Here is a 17,443-nt window from a genome sequence, read left to right as displayed (position 1 = left end):
AGTTTTTGATTTGTTAAAAAAGTTTGAAATATCCAATAAATGTCGTTCCACTTCATGATTGTGTCCCACTTGTTGTTGATTCTTCACAAAAAAATACAGTTTTATATCTTTATGTTTGAAGCCTGAAATGTGGCAAAAGGTCGCAAAGTTCAAGGGGGCCGAATACTTTCGCAAGGCACTGTAAATTCTGGAATTGTGAAAACAAAGTGGGTGTCAGTGATGACATTCATATGGATGATAGTTCCTTGGAGGAAAGTTGCTCGAGTTTAGTATTTTGTTCTTTCTTCATTTACTGGGGATTCTGGGTTGTTTATTTCTCCTCTGTAAGGAGGAAACCAGATCCTGCAGGGTGTGTCTAGGCAGTTGTACAACTTATTAAGAAACAGCTCAACTTAAGTTAAATTTAGATACAGAACGTGTAGCAAAAAAAAAAAAAACTGATCTGAGGGTATTCAATAAATAAGGACTGTTATGGACTGTGACCTCAGTGGTGTAACGTACTTAAGTAAAAATACTTTCAAGTACTATTTAAGTTGTTTCTGGGGGTATCTGTACATTACTTTTACTTCACTACATTCCTAAAAAAATATGTACTTTTTAATTTCACTTGAGTCCTTTTCTAATAAAAGGTATCTTTAACTTTTACTCAAGGATGACAATTGAGTCCTTTTCTATAAAAGGTATCTTTAACTTTTACTCAAGGATGACAATTGAGTCCTTTTCTATAAAAGGTATCTTTAACTTTTACTCAAGGATGACAATTGAGTCCTTTTTCCCACCACTGTGTGTCCTTATGGTTCACCTCGCTGGCGTGGTGATCGTGTTGTAGTGGGGCCACATATGACAGAGTAGCAGCCAGAAGAGCAATGTGAGGGTTTCTGGAAGGAGTCATCGGTCCCCCTTCTCCTGCACAACTGGCTCCTGCTGATGTTCCGCATTTATCTCACTCTGCGGAGGACAATGGATCAACTGTTACTTAACAAAGTGTCAATCAGAAGTTCACCCAAATCTTCCCATTGCCATTAATGCATAATTCATGTGAACGTAAAGACTAACACACACACAGATCTGAAGATAAGCTTGGGTCTATAAGGACAATGAGAAAATCACCAAATGTAATTATGTATTCAAGACAGACGTGAAACTATACCGAACAAAAACATTAACGCAACCTGCAACTATTTCAAAGATTTTACTGTGTTACAGTTAAGGAAATCAGTCAATTGAAATAAATAAATTAGGCCCTAATTTATTGATTTCACATGACTGGGAATACAGATATGCATCGGTTGGTCAAAGTCACCTTAATAAATAAAATAAAAAGTAGGGGCGTGCATCAGAAAACCAATCAGTATCTGGTGTGACAAACCATTTGCCTCACGTCTCCTTCGCATAGAGTTGATCAGGCTAAAGGTTGTGGCCTGGGGAATGTTGTCCCCACTCCTCTTCAAGCTATGCAAAGTTGCTGGATATTGGCCGGAACTGGACCACGCTGTCGTACACATCGATCCAGAGCATCTCAAATATGCTCAAAGAGTGACATGTCTGGTGAGTACGCAGGTCATGGAAGAACGGGGACATTTTCAGCTTCCAGGAATTGTGTACAGATCCTTGCGACATGGGGCTGTGCATTATCATGCTGAAACACGAGGTTATGGTGGCGGGTGAATGGCGCGACAATGGGCCTCAGGATCTCGTTACGGTATTTCTGTGCATTCAAACTGGCATCGGTAAAATGCAATTGGAGGCGGATTATTGGAGAGAAATGAACAATCAATTTTATGGCAACAGCTCTGGTAGACATTCCTGCAGTCAGCATGCCAATTGCATGTTTCCTCAATTTGAGAAGTGAAAACCTCCTGGAGTTTATATTTAACATATCTTATATTATAATAAATAATCAGAATATGCAAAGTCTAACCATGTTTCAGGCTGATTTACAATGACTGCCTACCCCGGCCAAACCCGGACGAAGCTGGCCCAATTGTGCGCTGCCATATAGCCTCTTACTTTTTTTAAACGTTGTAAATATTTTTCTAATTCTATTTCTTGAACTGCATTGTTTAAAGGCTTGCAAGTAAGAATTTCACGGTAAAATACAAATCACAGGAGTTCAGGCCACACTATCAATGTTGTTGCAATAAATGAATCATTTCTCGTCTTGACGCTTTTTTTGTTGTCGGTAATGACGTACAGAATACACCATTTCCCAGCAACCCTTCCTTTACCCGCCCTACATTAAAATGAGAAGGTGGAGCTACAAAGACAACTCGGCGTTTCATTGGTCGGGTGAGCCGGCGTAGGGAACACGCGACAACGAGATCATTCTTTCTTGTGCGTTTCCAACGTCGTCGCCGCCGCCGGTGAACAGGTACAAGACCGGTAAGAAAATATATTTCATTATATTTAAACGTATATGAACCACACCTGACATAGTCACAAATAATAGTATACAAAAAAATTCGTATGTGGGCTTTTAGTAAGAAGATACAAGATTGATTCGATCAGTAACGTTAGCTAACTAAAGTCGAGCTAGCATACCCGCCGGTAAACTAGCTAGTTACACAATGCAGTGAAGAGGACCACGAGTTGCTTCGGCATTAGCCACCAGTTAGCTGAATCATTACTTGGAGTCTGACTCAATCGTTTTGTGGGGGTGGGGGGATTTATAGCCAGCGGAATTTATTGGCATCTGTCAAATCAAAGGACATGAAGGCCCACACGGGATTCCTGGATTTGTGATAAGATTTTATAACTATATTCGGACGTAATTTTAGCTAGACAATTTTACCTTTGGTTGAATATAACCGTTGTGTGTGTATATATATTTTTCGACCTAGCCGTTTAGCTAGCGAACATTAGCTTGGTAATTTAGGGGCCTCTTTATCAACCTCCATATAAAATGGCCCAGGGCGCCAGTTTCGCATCTAGTTAACTACCGCAGTTGGGCTAGTTGATTAAATTATGTAGCTACTAGTTACGCACAGTTCTTACAGGATATTGGTTAAAATAGCCAACTAGGTAAATGGCAGGAAATGCGTGTGAGGACGACACGTGAGATTACATTACCCACCTGTCTTAACTACCCCGGTTCTTCAGCGCTTACCGCTATGCTGTAAGAACGAACTAGCTTGCTACAAGGGAAATTATGCTGGCATTTATTGGTGTTGAGTAACGATGCTAGGCCCGGAATGTACTGATGTTGCAATCACCACGGCACCAATATAATTAGCTAGTTACATACCGTTAGCGATCTTGGCGTAAAATTCATCAGCTGTGTAACCTGATATGAACTGGCAATTTCCAATGTCTCGTCTTTGCTTGCGATTCATATGAATGGAAACCAATGATGTCTATGAACACCAGCTTGTGTTAATACGATGTAGCTAATGAGGCTTTGAAGCCACTGGCCTCCATATTGGTGCTCCTCAGTAGGCCCAGTCCTCCATAGAAATGAATGGAATTCTGCAGTATTTCAATATCATTTAAGCACCAAATTACATGTATTTGTAGTGGGAGCAGTTAAATTGGTACAAAAATGTTGTTCTTTTTACCCCTTTTTCTCCCCAATTTCATGATTTCCAATTGGTAGTTAGTCTTGTCCCATCGCTGCAACTCCCGTACGGACTCGGGCGAGGTGAAGGTCGAGAGCCATGTGTCCTCAAACTCGACCCTGCCGCACTGCTTCTTGACACACTGCTCGCTTAACCCGGAAGCCAGCCGCACCTATGTGTCGGAGGAAACACAGTCCAGCTGGCGACCAAATTCAGCGTGCATGCACCCGGCCCGCCACCCACAAGGAGTCTCTAGAGCGCGATGGGACAAGGACATCCCGGCCGGCTAAACCCTCCCCTAACCCGGACGACACTGGGCCAATTGTGTGCCGCCTCAAGGGACTCGTGGCCAGCTGCGACACATCCTGGGATCAAACCCGGGTCTGTAGTGATGAATCTAGCATGGTGATGCAGTGCCTTAGATCACTGTGTCACTCGGGAGGCCGTGTTTATATATATTTTTTAATGTTTAGGTTACATAATATAATGCTAAAATATGCATTGAGGAGTCTAATAGAATATATAGACACGCTGTCAAATATTTTTTTACTTTGGAATACCAAAATGGCTGTGCGGTGGCTTCAAAACAGTGCCCCCTGTATGTCATCTAGGGTTAATACATATCATTAATGGCAACTAAGGCTGGAAGGGAGGACTTGCAAGCCTTCCACTAAAGCCCGATCAAGTGGGGCTTTATCGGGGTTGATTGCATTGAATTTCCCATTTAGCTGGTCAGCAACAAGTCACCTTGAATCTAACACAGGCAACCCCTTAAGTCAACCATTTATATAACGTTACTTTAATTTGTTTACTCTTATGCCAGCTAATGGAAATTAGGTGTTGGCTTGCTACATTGGCTTGCTACTCTTTTCCATTTTAGTGGCTGCATCAAACAATATACCATTACTTTCACCCTAAGACTGCTTAGCTACCGTATTAGCCTCTCTGATAATCCAGATGCAGGGAACACAACGTCACTGACCCAGTTTCCCCTGCTTTGTCCCCCTTCTCGCTGTGTCTTCAGGTTGAATTTTTTTCCCTCGAGGTCCTCAGCAGCCATGCCCTCCGACCTGGCCAAGAAGAAGGCGCAGAAGAAGAAGGAAGCCGCCAAATCCCGGCAGAAGGCCAAAAAACCAGGAGAGGACGGAGAGGGAGAGATACTAGAGCAAGGCCAGCAGAATGGAGCAGAAAGCAACGGTATTAGTTGTCTATCATAGAGGAACTAAAGGGCTCAAGTCTAAATCCTCTTCACAGCTACATTAGGTGCTCAGAGATGTGTTTTGTTTTCTTCTTGCACTAAAATGTAAATAGCTCTTGAGCGTCTGCTAAATTACTCTGTCATGTAAGTGGGTGGGTGGTTGGTATCTCATGTTAAATATGGGTTGACTGGTACACATATGTCTGTCAGTGGAGATGGATAACCCCTTTTTTTTTCATGTATAAAATGACAAACTAAACTAAAGTCTCACTGTGTCACAGGAGTGGATATGCTGACCAAGGAGATGGACGAGTTTGAGCTGAAGAAAACAGAGGCGCGGGCTGTAACCGGCGTCCTGGCGTCGCACCCCAACAGCACGGACGTCCACGTCGCCAGCTTGTCGCTCACCTTCCACGGGCAAGAGCTGTTGCAGGACACCAGCCTGGAGCTCAACTCGGGCCGGCGCTATGGCCTCATTGGCCTCAACGGCACTGGTAAGTAGTTACCGCCGCCTGAGTTGTGTTCAATGGGCATAAAACGGAAGAAACCCCTCAAATTACATTTTGAGTAGAAACACAAATGTACATTTTTTTTTCATTGCAAAACATTTTGCTACGGTGTGCTCTAATGAACATGACCCAGTGCCTTGGGACACCTTTTTTGCCATGTAATCTTCAGTAGTGGGTACGCCCGTCTCAGTGGGTACGCTTTTCAACCATCTCAGCCGTTTATTGGAACAATGGGGCGGCAGGGTAGCCTAATGGTTAGAGCGTTGGGCTAGTAACCGAAAGGTTGCAAGTACGAATCCCTGACAAGGTACAAATCTGTCGTTCTCCCCCTGAACAGGCAGTTAACTCACTGTTCGTCATTGAAAATAAGAATTTGTTCTTAACTGACTTGCCTAGTTAAATAAAGATAAAATAATTATTATTTATTTACGAATACAACATTTGATCTCCTATGGGGACTCTACTTTTTCCAGGTAAATCCATGTTGCTGTCAGCCATTGGCCACCGCGAGATACCTATCCCAGAGCACATTGACATCTACCACCTGACCCGTGAGATGGCGCCCAGCGACAAGACGGCCCTGCAGTGTGTCATGGAGGTGGACGCGGAGAGGATCCATCTGGAGAAGGAGGCCGAGCGCCTGGCCTCCGAGGACTGTGAGTGTTTTGCATTCGTCCTTCGTCTACTTCGCCCTCATAGGAAGACCATTGCTAAAACTGTCTCAAATGGAGCAATTTAAGGTTGTTCCTATTTATCTAAACGTTTTGTACCTTGCTGTGGTGATAGCGATTGCCTTTTTATAATGGTGGATGGGTTGTGGTAATTTAAGAGTATTTCCACGTTACCATGGGAACTGTGCTCATCGTGGCAGCATCCCTTCCTAGGCGTGGTACACTACTTCCCATGTCCCGAACAGTCCTACAGAATGAGTTCCCTTTGTGATGTAGCGTCGGGCAATGGGCACAAAGGCTTATTTGGTGGCATGACAACCGTGATTACATTTCACCCCGCCCCCAACCAGTTAAAATGAAAACCGTTGAGTGGAAGTTCCCTCCCTTCTGTCCACCACTCCAACTCACCTCCTTTCTCTTTTCCTACGCTCTCTCTCTCTCTCTCTCTCCTTTTTTCTCTCCCCTAAAGCTGAGTGTGAGAAGCTGATGGAGCTGTATGAGCGTCTGGAGGAGCTGGACGCAGACAAGGCCGAGGTGCGGGCCTCCCAGATCCTCCACGGCCTGGGCTTTACCGCCGCCATGCAGCAGAAGAAGCTCAAGGACTTCAGCGGAGGCTGGAGGATGCGTGTCGCTCTGGCCAGGTAACACACCCACCCTGTACAATACAAACCTGCTGATCTAGGATCAGGTCTTCATTATCCACAGCTCTGGGTCTGTATTGATAAAACATCTCAGTGAATGAGTGCTGATCTAGGATCAGGTCTTCATTATCCACAGCTCTGTGTCTGTATTGATAAAACATCTCGGTGAAGGAGTGCTGATCTAGGATCCGTTATATAACCTTTGAATCATAACAGGTGGGGGACCTGATCCTAGATCAGCAATCCTACTGTGAGACACTTTATGAACGCAGGCCTTGAGCCCAGTCTTTTTCCTAGACTCTCAAGCATCGCTACAGAAATTCCCCTTTTAACATCTGTCTAGAAGAAATGTCAGATCTTCATGAAAGCGGTAGGAGCCAATGCCGCTAGGGTTCTGAAGGGCATAGCGCTATGGGATATATATATATATATATATATATGTATTTTAATGCTGCGTAGGCGTTTGCCTCAGAACTGTTTGGGAAGTGATGTAAAGAAAGGCCGAATGATAGCGCCACCGCCAAGCAGTATGTTCACAGTGCGGCGGCGCGGTGACAAAAATGGACCGAAGCGTTTATCTGATCCCTACAGTTCTGGGCACTCTACTCTTTGTGTTCCCTTTCACTTTGCCCAGATGCCTTTTTAGTCATTAAAAACAATTTATAGATTTAAAAGGTTTTAAGATTTAAAAAATAAATAAATCTAAATCACACATCAATAAGAATCTAAGAGTGAATGGGTGTTTTTCATTTGCAAATGCCCTGTTTTTTTTTAAAAAAATTTTTATGTTTTGGGTCATCTCCCCCCACCCCCCAAAAAGTAATGTTTTGTTTGTGTGTTCCTCGACTCCAGAGCCCTGTTCTTGAAGCCCTTCATGTTGCTGCTGGATGAGCCCACCAATCACTTGGACTTGGATGCCTGTGTGTGGCTGGAGGAAGAGCTTAGCCAGTAAGGCCCATTACCTGTGTGTGTAAGATGTAGGACATTACTTTTCTAGACAGATTTGTGCCGTTTTTATCATTTATTTTTATTAACTCGAAAAGCCACCGTTGATTGGTTGAAAGCAGCTTTCTGCTATGACCTACTGTGGTTTTATTGATCGACAACTCCAGAGGTAAACTAGGAAGTCGTGTAAATATGTTTCCGCCTTTAAGATATTACTGCTGCTGTGACATGATGTAAACAAAAGGCCGAATTATAGTGTCCCTGCCTGGCAGTATGTTGTCAGTGCGGGGGCGCGTTGACAAAAACTAGACCGAAGCGTTTATCTGATCCCAGCAGCATGCCAAAGTGTAGAACGGACGCCACAGGGTTTGTTCGTTCCAACATGAGATGTTTTAGACATTACTCATGGAGTTGACTAATCTGTACTAACCACTAGCTATAAACTTTGACTATAATCCTTTACATTTGGATGAAGAATCCCCATGTTTGGTGTAACTCAAGATTAGCTTTGTCAGTATTTTGAAGTGTCCAAACAATTCTCTCTCCAATTCAACAGATTTAAACGTATTTTGGTCCTGATTTCCCATTCGCAAGACTTCCTTAACGGCGTGTGCACCAACATCATGCACTTACACGAGCGCAAGCTGAAATACTACACGGTAAGAGCAACTGCACCCTGCAACTAGCCAACATGGACCAATGGGATGTTTGTCTGGTTTAGAATAATCCTCCAAGTCAGAGCAGTTGCATTTCCTGTCTTCAGTTGATAAATAAAACACCAGTTTATCATACTTACCAGGGCCTAAAATTAACACCTACCAAACATGGGTAGGACTTGGCATTGGCGGGTAAGTATGTCTAATTCACCATCCATGTGAATTACAGGGATGTAAACAAATTTGTGCACAAATTGTGAGAAATACGTTTTTTGTGCGTATGGAACATTTCAGGGATTGTTTTATTTCAGCTCATGAAACATGGGACCAACACTTCTTGTGTTTTTATATTTTTGTTCAGTGTAAAATTAAATCGAACATATACCACATCACTTATTTGTAATACATTTGTTTTTAGAAACATTACTAAGCATGCTCATGTTGTGTAATTATTGCTAAAATATTTTGTTTGGTAAAAAAAAAATCTGTGGCTGGTAGAAATTATATCTACCTGCCACCATGATTGGCATACAAAAAAGTTAGTTTTACACCCTGATACTTTCTCAGACTTCAACCATCTAGTAGTTTTATATTGTATTTGCCCATGGTTAGTTACTCTGGATAAAAGTAAGTATATTCAAGTCATAAGAACAAAGGAAAATGACTCCGGTGTACGAGTACATCCCATTTCAAGTGTAAAATGGTACTCGTGTAAAAACAAACTCCTGGTAGGGCAGGGATGGGCAACTTTGATTGGGGGGGGGCACAAAATATGATGACGAGCTGCACTTGGGTCTGTGTACCAACATCCATCCTCCCCCTGACATGGGCTAATTTAATTGAGTGACTATCAGTGACTGACACAACAAGACAAACTACTGATGGACAACCAAATTTCGACAAAATTTGGACCTTGTGTATTCTACTCTTGATCCGAGGGCCTTCAAAGGGGGACCACCAGTTGCCTATCCCTGTGGTAGGGTAACTGTTTGTTTACATCCTGATAGGGCAACTATGTTTGTTTACTTCCTGATAGGGCAACTACGATCAGTACATAAAGACCAGGGAGGAGCTGGAAGAGAACCAGATGAAGAGATTCAACTGGGAGCAGGACCAGATCAAACACATGAAGGTATCTAAGATTCCCTTTCTCTAAACACACTTCCTCATTCACTAGTGGTTTGGCAATTTATTTATGTGAAATTCGGGCTGATGCCAGTTATGTGATGGATCAAGCATAGTGGTGGGTTATTTTGGAACCACCTAGGGTGTGGTCGTTTCATACAAACTGTTTTAAGTTGAATAAACTCATGTGACACACAATTATGAGGGAGTGTTGGGAGTGAAGGGCTTCACCAAACAGATATTTATTTTGTAAACCTCCCTTTCTCTCCTTACCACCCCACCAGAACTACATAGCCCGGTTTGGGCACGGCTCAGCCAAGTTGGCTCGCCAAGCCCAGAGTAAAGAGAAAACCCTGCAGAAGATGGTGGCCTCTGGCCTGACTGAGAGCGTTTCCAATGACAAAGTAAGTTTGTTTAGTGACTTACTCGGTGGACAAAAGTGACAGTGCTTCCCATATAGGGTTTGAAAAGGTTCGTTTTTTTTTGGTGTGTAATTAGTTTTGACTGCAAGTCACATGGTCAGAATTATCTGGACTATAGTAAGTGGATATTACTGCAGGTAACTCTTTTTTTATTTTAGAAAATTCTGAACATAGTTATGGTCTATTGTGATGCAAAGAAGTGTACAGTAGATGCCACAGAGTGAGTTAGTTCCAGGATAATAGATTTGTTTTTTTTATAGAATTGCAAAATAGAAACCAAAATATCATAGCTCCATTCAGGGTGGTAGGGCAGGGATCATCCTCAGATCTGAAGACAGTAAGCTATATCCTAAACTCCTCCCCGAGGACAGTAAGCTATATCCTAAACTCCTCCCCGAGGACAGTAAGCTATATCCTAAACTCCTCCCCGAAGACAGTAAGCTATATCCTAAACTCCTCCCCGAAGACAGTAAGCTATATCCTAAACTCCTCCCCGAAGACACTAAGCTATATCCTAAACTCCTCCCCGAAGACAGTAAGCTCATTCTTCTCTTCTCCTTTAGACCCTGTCATTTTGTTTTCCTCCCTGTGGGAAGATTCCCCCTCCGGTCATCATGGTACAGAATGTCAGCTTCAAGTACTCCGATGACCAGGTAGGTGATTGTCCAACCTCTCACTTCTGACTGAATGTTTTTTTAATTTATTTGTTTTATTTATGAGAAGAGAAATTCCAGCTCCGAACTACTCAATCACGTTTTTTTTGTGATATTGTTAGTGTGAATTTCTTATTTTTTCCCCTTGTTTGACATTTCAGCCCCATATATACAAGAACCTTGAGTTCGGCATAGACCTCGACACCCGAGTGGCCCTTGTGGGGCCCAACGGGGCCGGGAAATCCACCTTGCTCAAACTTCTCACTGGAGAGGTGAGTCTTGACATTGTTATAATTATATGGTCATTTAGCTAACTAATTGTTCTGCTATTTGGCCCTGCCATGAGGCATTACCTTAATGGTACTGTTTTTACTGACAAGTGAGGGGCCAATGAGTAGAAACCATGTACGTTGTCACTTTTTTTCTTTCCATTTCCTGTTCAGTTGTCTTTTCTAGTTAAATGTCATTTTATTTTATTCAACTTCTCAAAAGTATACATGTTTCTGATCAGACATCCCGACTCACGTCTCGTCATTCTTTGTCCTCAGCTCCTCCCTACTGACGGTATGATCCGCAAGAACTCCCACGTCAAGATTGGCAGATATCACCAGGTACCATTTTAAAATGCACTAATAGCCTAAACTGTCTTGACAATTGTGTCCAGAAACACTTTTTTTTTTGTGTGCTCCTACAATGGCAAAAAATTGGAGTAGACTGCAAATTTTGAGATGACGGGATGGTCAGTGGCATCTTTAGTTTTATTTAATTACTTGAAGTTAAAGTCATCCTCCAGTGATATTATTATTAAAAAAACAATTTAACTTATGGTTGAAAACGAAGTCCCAACTATAAAAAGTGATGTACACATTAAGTTCTAGAGTCGATGTCTGCGTCCCTGTAGAAATCTAATTAGCGTTAAAATAAATCCATCAATCTGTCAGTTTAAGCTAGATATGTTTTATATTTAATTTTTTAAATTGATGTCTCAATCCACCGCATCCATCACGGGACAACTTCAGAAATTAGATATTTTTTTTTACAACTCTACACGATTCACATGGATGAACCTACTCCTTATTTCCCCTCTAAAGCATCTAACTGAGCAGCTGGAACTCGACCTCTCGCCCCTGGACTACATGATGAAGTGTTACCCAGAGATCAAGGAGAGGGAGGAGATGAGGAAGATCATTGGCCGTTATGGGCTGACGGGCAAACAGCAGGTCAGTTTGATCATTAGTGATCCTAAAACATTTGTCATGTAGCAGGGTTTGATTGAGCCCGTCTGGCATGCCACGGGAGTGGGGTTTGTACTTTTGGGACTATTCCATTGGTTCCATTTGCACCATTCAAGCTCCAAGGGCAGCTTATGTATTTGGAGAGAAAAAAAACAATTATATTTGAGCCCAGGTTTGCAGGGTTGTAGGTCATTTAAAATTAAACTGAAGTCGGAAATGTAATTAAACCCATAGATGAATTGGGGGGCTGTCTTACGACAATTTACATTTTAGTCGTTTAGCAGACTCTCTTGTACAGAGTGACTTACAGGAGCAATTAGCGATAAGTGCCTTGCTCAAGGGCACATCGGCAGATCTTTCACCTAGTCGGCTCAAAGATTGGACCCAACGACCTGTCGATTATTGGCCCACCGCTCTTAACCACTAGGCTACCTGCCGCCCTGATTTTACTGACATTGGTGGCAATTTTCTGCATTTTACCAGGTGAACCCCATCCGGAACCTGTCTGATGGGCAGAAGTGCCGGGTGTGCTTCGCCTGGCTGGCTGGTCAGAATGCCCACATGCTCTTCCTGGATGAGCCCACCAATCACTTGGACATCGAGACCATTGACGCCCTGGCCGACGCCATCAACGAGTACGAGGGCGGCATGATGTTGGTTAGCCACGACTTCAGGCTCATCCAGCAGGTTTGGATAAAAAGACTAGAACACTTTGTATGAAAGGGTTGTTTTTAAATACATTGTTGGACAACTGCCACACTGTCTGAATATACTCCATCATGCAATTGGCATACTGGTGCTGCACTGTTACACTCCACTAATATACAGTAGCAGAGTCAACATATTTTGAATGAGTTTATTATAAATAGTCCTAGTTTATATATACCTATGAGAAATCTTTGTTGGAAGAATGGGGATTGATGCACATTTGTCCCTTTTCAACCCCGTTTCTCCTTTTTGTTCCCTCCCTAGGTGGCCCAGGAGATCTGGGTTTGTGAAAAGCAGACGATCACCAAATGGAACCGGGACATCTTGGCTTACAAACACCATCTGAAAAAGAAGATTGACAAAAATTCGCACGGTGTATAAAAAAAACAAACATATTATTTAAAAAAAACAACGACCTCCCCAGATTCAAGACTGTGGACTCCCAATTTCCCATTCCATCTTCACTTGACTATTTATCTCAAGAAGCATGTTGCTCCATTTCTTGATGCCCATTTCCTTCCTGCTTAAAGCCTCTTTACAGACTGCTGGAAGGTTGTGGTGCGTCCTACTTGCCTTCCATTGCTACCCCTTCAACAGGCATACATACGGTATCTTCATTTCTCTGAATTAAAAAGTATTAAAAAATAATATGTATCCATTTTTAATGTAGTGGAGAACATGTGCACTTTGTTTTTAATTCACGGTTCATGACATTTCCACAGATCAGATCTAGGTAGGATATAAACTGCCTGCAGGGTTGGGTAGGTAAAAATGTAATACGTTACTAGTTACCTGTTCAAAATTGTCATCAGTCTTTTGGATTACCCAAACTCTGTAATCTGACTTACTTTTGATAACTTTCCCCTTTAGGAGGCATTTAAAGACAAATGATCCATAAAACGCATTTGTCGTCATCGGTGGTCTGACTTGTCAGACTCACTCAGGTGGAACAAATTTAAACTTGCACCCCCCCCCCCCCCCCCCAATGCTGAATTGTCATTGAGAAAGGTGTCATGATTTTTTTTTTTTTTTTTTTTGTGATCATACTTTTTAAATCTAAAAAGTAATCTAGTTCAAGTGTGTAATCTGATTACAATATTTTTTGCTGGGAACGTAACTGATTAGTTTTTAGTAATCAGATTACATGTAATCAGTTACTTGCCGCCCGGTTTTTATTTTCCTTTCACTTTTTAAAAGAGCTTTATTATTTTGTCATTATTTAACACTGTACCAGCAATAATGGGAATGTCTGAAATAAAGGAGCAAAATAACTGACGTGGTCTGTTTTTAGTAACATGACAATGATAACTTTGATTTCATCAGTAAGTTGACAGTGCTTTTCTTTTTCCAGTGTCTTTTTAACCTTTTGAAATTTGTCTAGATATTTCAAATTGATTGGCGTTAGAGCCCACACACTAGGTTTGGTTAGCTCTTAGCAGGGCTAGGCCATGTCAACGTCTGCCTCGCATCCTCCCTTAATTAAGACATTTGCTTGAAAAATTAGCAAAGCAGCAATATAATTTGTCCCTCTTGAGATGCCATGGCAACAGCAGCCAGTATACACTTCCTCAAAATAGTTAACTAGGATAAATAAAAAAATATCAGAAATTGAAATTTTTTGCCAAATCGGTCTCTCATGCAATTTTACATCTAAGATGTTTGGTACAGTATTTGTCAAGTGAAATGAAAACTAGTTTCTTGTTGAATGAAACACTTAATTGAAGAATCCTGTCTACTTGCCACTCCTATTAGTAGTACTGTTGACCTTCACACATTTAGGGCTAGAGGGATTTATCTTTTGTCAAATATGGCCAGAGATTTCCTCAGTTATGTACGGCCATTGTGTACGTTGCCTGTGTCAATTGCATTCTGGGGAAAAGTTAAGCACTCCCAAGTAGTGAATGGGAATCAATTGGGCACAACAAATTAATTTTGCGAACTACATTTTGTGATCTTTTACTTGTTCTCTGTAATAACTTGTTTCTAACTTTCAATTAAGACCTAAGCGGTGTTCGAATACTCATACTAACCGTACTATTTGATGTAAATTGAGTATGTAGTATGCCTATTGACTTTTCAAATGAACTTATTTGAAAAGTCATGACTATTACATTGCTCAACATTTGTCATATATGCAATTATTTATTTAACCTTTATTTAACTAGGCAAGTCAGTTAAGAACAAATTCTTATTTTCAATGACAGCCTAGGAACAGTGGCTTAACTGCCTGTTCAGGGGCAGAACGACAGATTTGTACCTTGTCAGCTCGGGGGTTTGAACTTGCAACCTGAATTTGTATCCGCTCTTGTCGGACTTCGGCTGCATATTTTCTGCCATTTTCTTCAAATCTTAATGTTGTGGAAGCCACACCCATTTTCTAAAGAATTGAATTATGGGCCCTAAAACCATGGAAATAGTGTCCTGCTTGTTTACTTCGTATTTTGGCAAATGTTGTACGACATCCGGGAACTTTTGGCATACTAACAGTATGGACCAATAAGCATACTACATACTCAATTTATGTCACAAATAGTGCAGTTAGTATGAGTATTCAAACACACCTTAGGTCTTAATTGAAAGGCAAAAACAAAACCCCACAGAAGCTAGGGTAGGCCCTACGTGGAATGAGTTTGACACCCCTGGCCTATGGCCAATCAGGGGTGTCAAACTCATTCCATGGAGGGCCAAGGGGCTGCGGGTTTTTGTTCCTTTTCCAATTAAGACCTAGACAACCAGGTGAAGGGAGTACCTTACTAATTACAGTGGTGGAACAAGTACCCAATTGTCATACTTGAGTAAAAGTAAAAATACCTTAATAGGAAATGACTCAAATGAAAGTCACCCAGTAAAATACTACTTGAGTAAAAGTCAAAAGTATTTGGTTTTAAATATACTTATTTATCAAAAGTAAATGCAAAAATGTACTTAAGTATCAAAAGCAAAAATCATTACAAATTCTTTATATTAAGCTAACCATATGGCTCAATTGGTCATGTTTCTTTAATTTATGGATAGCCAGGGACACACTCCAACACTCAGACTTCATTCAGAAACAAAGTGTTTGTGTTTAGTGAGTCCGCCAGGTCAGAGGCAGGAGCGATGACCAGGGATGTTCTCTTGATAAGTGTATGAATTGGACCATTTCTGTCCTGCTTTCATTCAAAATGTAACAAGTACTATTGGGTGTCAGTGAAATATATAGAGCAAACGTGTTAAAAAAAAAAAAATAGAAATTTAGTGAAGTGAATGTAAAAGTTGTCAAAATATAAATAGTAAAGTACAGATACCCCAAAAAACGACTTAAGTAAAAATACTTTAAAGTACTATTTAATTAAGTACTTTACACCACTGACTAAATAGTGACCTTAATTCATCCATCAAGTACGCTACGTGGAATGAGTTTGATACTTGTGTCATAGGCTTTCCCCAACCAACGAACCATGTCGGAATTGGTGCCTACAAAAAAGACGACATTGCTATTGCTCGCTATTTGAAAACGGGATTCCCATCTCCTTTCTCTAATATTTCTGGTGTAGGGGCTTTTATTTTGAAGGCAGAAACTGGAAAATACTTTTATGTGTTTTCTATTAACGTCCTTGCTACTTGGCATCCTTGGGACGTCCCTACCCCATGTTACCCCATTGGAGTTGACATTTAAAATGGTTACGGTAGGGGATTAATGCCGCGTTCGGAACAACTGGGAACTCGGAAAAAATACGAGGTCAAAACATCACGTCAGATATCTTCAGGTCCGAAAGGAAGAGCTCTAGAAAAAAAAAACTCTAGAAAGAGGCCCGAGTTCTTAAATTGGATGACCGTTCAAAACAATTATTCCAGTCGCTGCTGATATACTGTGTGTGTATATATATATATCCTAGTGGGACAAAAAAAAAACACCTGTGGGATGCATGCCAGCAAAGCCACTACAAATCACATCACTAAACCAGTTGGGACAGCTTTATATAGGCCCTAACAGTTTGTGGGTACCGTTAGTCACCATTATAGGATAATTAATGTATTGTTTAGTGTTGTGTAGTGGCTTTGCTGGCATGCATCCCACTTTTTAAAAAATCCACCAAGATTTACATGCTAAAAGAGAGGCAATCTGAAATTTTTCGCGTTCGAATTGTCTACAGACAGGTCGATAGACAAAGATTTCCAAACTATGGAATTAGGGAGCAACAAGCAGATAAGAGACAATCTGCAATTTCGATTAAGACATTAATGAGGGAGCTAGGACGGACGTAGACAATATAACTATGTGTTCAGCACTTTTGAAATGTACAGCAACAGAATTCAGAATATGGGCCGTTCTTACAATATTCTCCCTGTACACAAAGTCAGAATCGTAGGATAAATAAAGGGGGCATATAAGCAGACAATGAAAGCTCTTACAATATTCAATGATTATATTTCTCTAAAACAGGTTAAAGGCTTCATGTGCACCACTAAGTCAGAACAGTAGGTGAAATTAAGAGGGGTAAATAGACCAAAGTATTATGGTGAGGCACATTGGCTACTAACATCTTACTACACAACATACACTTAGTTTTACTTTCTTAGCTATAATATACATATCTCCCTGGCATATTACATAATTTGTGCAGCAGCATGCAATACATTTTTGGACTCACCTTGTTGTGCTGTGCTCACTTGCCTTCGTGGGCAAATTTTGTCACAAGTCTGGCATTCTCTGGAATTATGGGGCTTTCAAAACAACTGGGAACTCGGACAAAAACAAGGTTGAATCATGAGGGCGTCATTCATCTACAGGTCATGGCTCTAGAAAGAGGCCAGATTTAGTTGGATGACCGTTCAAAACATATTTTCCTAGTCGGAGCTAATTTATTCCCGACTTCCCAGTTGTCTTGAACTCACTAAAGTCAAGTTTTCACAGTTCCGAGTTAACAGTTGTTTTGAGCACACCACAAATCATGCTTCATTGACAGCATGGCCAATGTTGAATGTTTTTCCTTTTAAACTTGGAAAAGAGCCCCTTAATCCCAGATTTGGGACCCCACAGCCACTCCACTGAATAGCAGGCTAGTGATTGCTGTGCAATTCTTGCAGTTAGCCACTGTCACCAATGACTTCCAAACCACTTATTGTTGTATTTGCGATTTCCA

At 41.3% G+C, this 17,443-nt stretch overlaps 1 protein-coding gene across 3 annotated transcripts; it reads left to right on the top strand.

Moving 5' to 3' along the window:
- The first annotated feature begins 1,524 nt into the window (after positions 1-1,524).
- Positions 1,525-13,588, top strand: abcf2a (ATP-binding cassette, sub-family F (GCN20), member 2a). 3 transcript variants are annotated; one of them, XM_036966262.1, is made up of 15 exons: positions 1,525-1,548; positions 4,579-4,751; positions 5,034-5,246; positions 5,735-5,917; positions 6,402-6,573; positions 7,426-7,521; positions 8,075-8,177; positions 9,211-9,306; positions 9,584-9,703; positions 10,285-10,374; positions 10,536-10,646; positions 10,923-10,985; positions 11,466-11,594; positions 12,093-12,296; positions 12,582-13,588. In XM_036966262.1, the coding sequence occupies exons 2-15, from the start codon at positions 4,613-4,615 to the stop codon at positions 12,696-12,698; spliced, it is 1,836 nt and encodes a 611-aa protein (XP_036822157.1). In that variant the 5' UTR covers positions 1,525-1,548; positions 4,579-4,612; the 3' UTR covers positions 12,699-13,588. The 3 variants fall into 3 exon arrangements, with proteins under 3 accessions (XP_036822157.1, XP_021445752.1, XP_021445749.1); XM_021590077.2 differs by lacking the exon at positions 1,525-1,548 and adding an exon at positions 2,228-2,382; XM_021590074.2 differs by lacking the exon at positions 1,525-1,548 and adding an exon at positions 3,631-3,935.
- Positions 13,589-17,443: the final 3,855 nt, after the last annotated feature.

The sequence above is a fragment of the Oncorhynchus mykiss genome, chromosome 28 (assembly GCF_013265735.2).
Source record: "Oncorhynchus mykiss isolate Arlee chromosome 28, USDA_OmykA_1.1, whole genome shotgun sequence".
NCBI classification, from domain to species: domain Eukaryota; kingdom Metazoa; phylum Chordata; class Actinopteri; order Salmoniformes; family Salmonidae; genus Oncorhynchus; species Oncorhynchus mykiss.
Note: the sequence above shows the minus strand (reverse complement) of the source record. Positions and strands in the feature narration are given on the sequence as shown.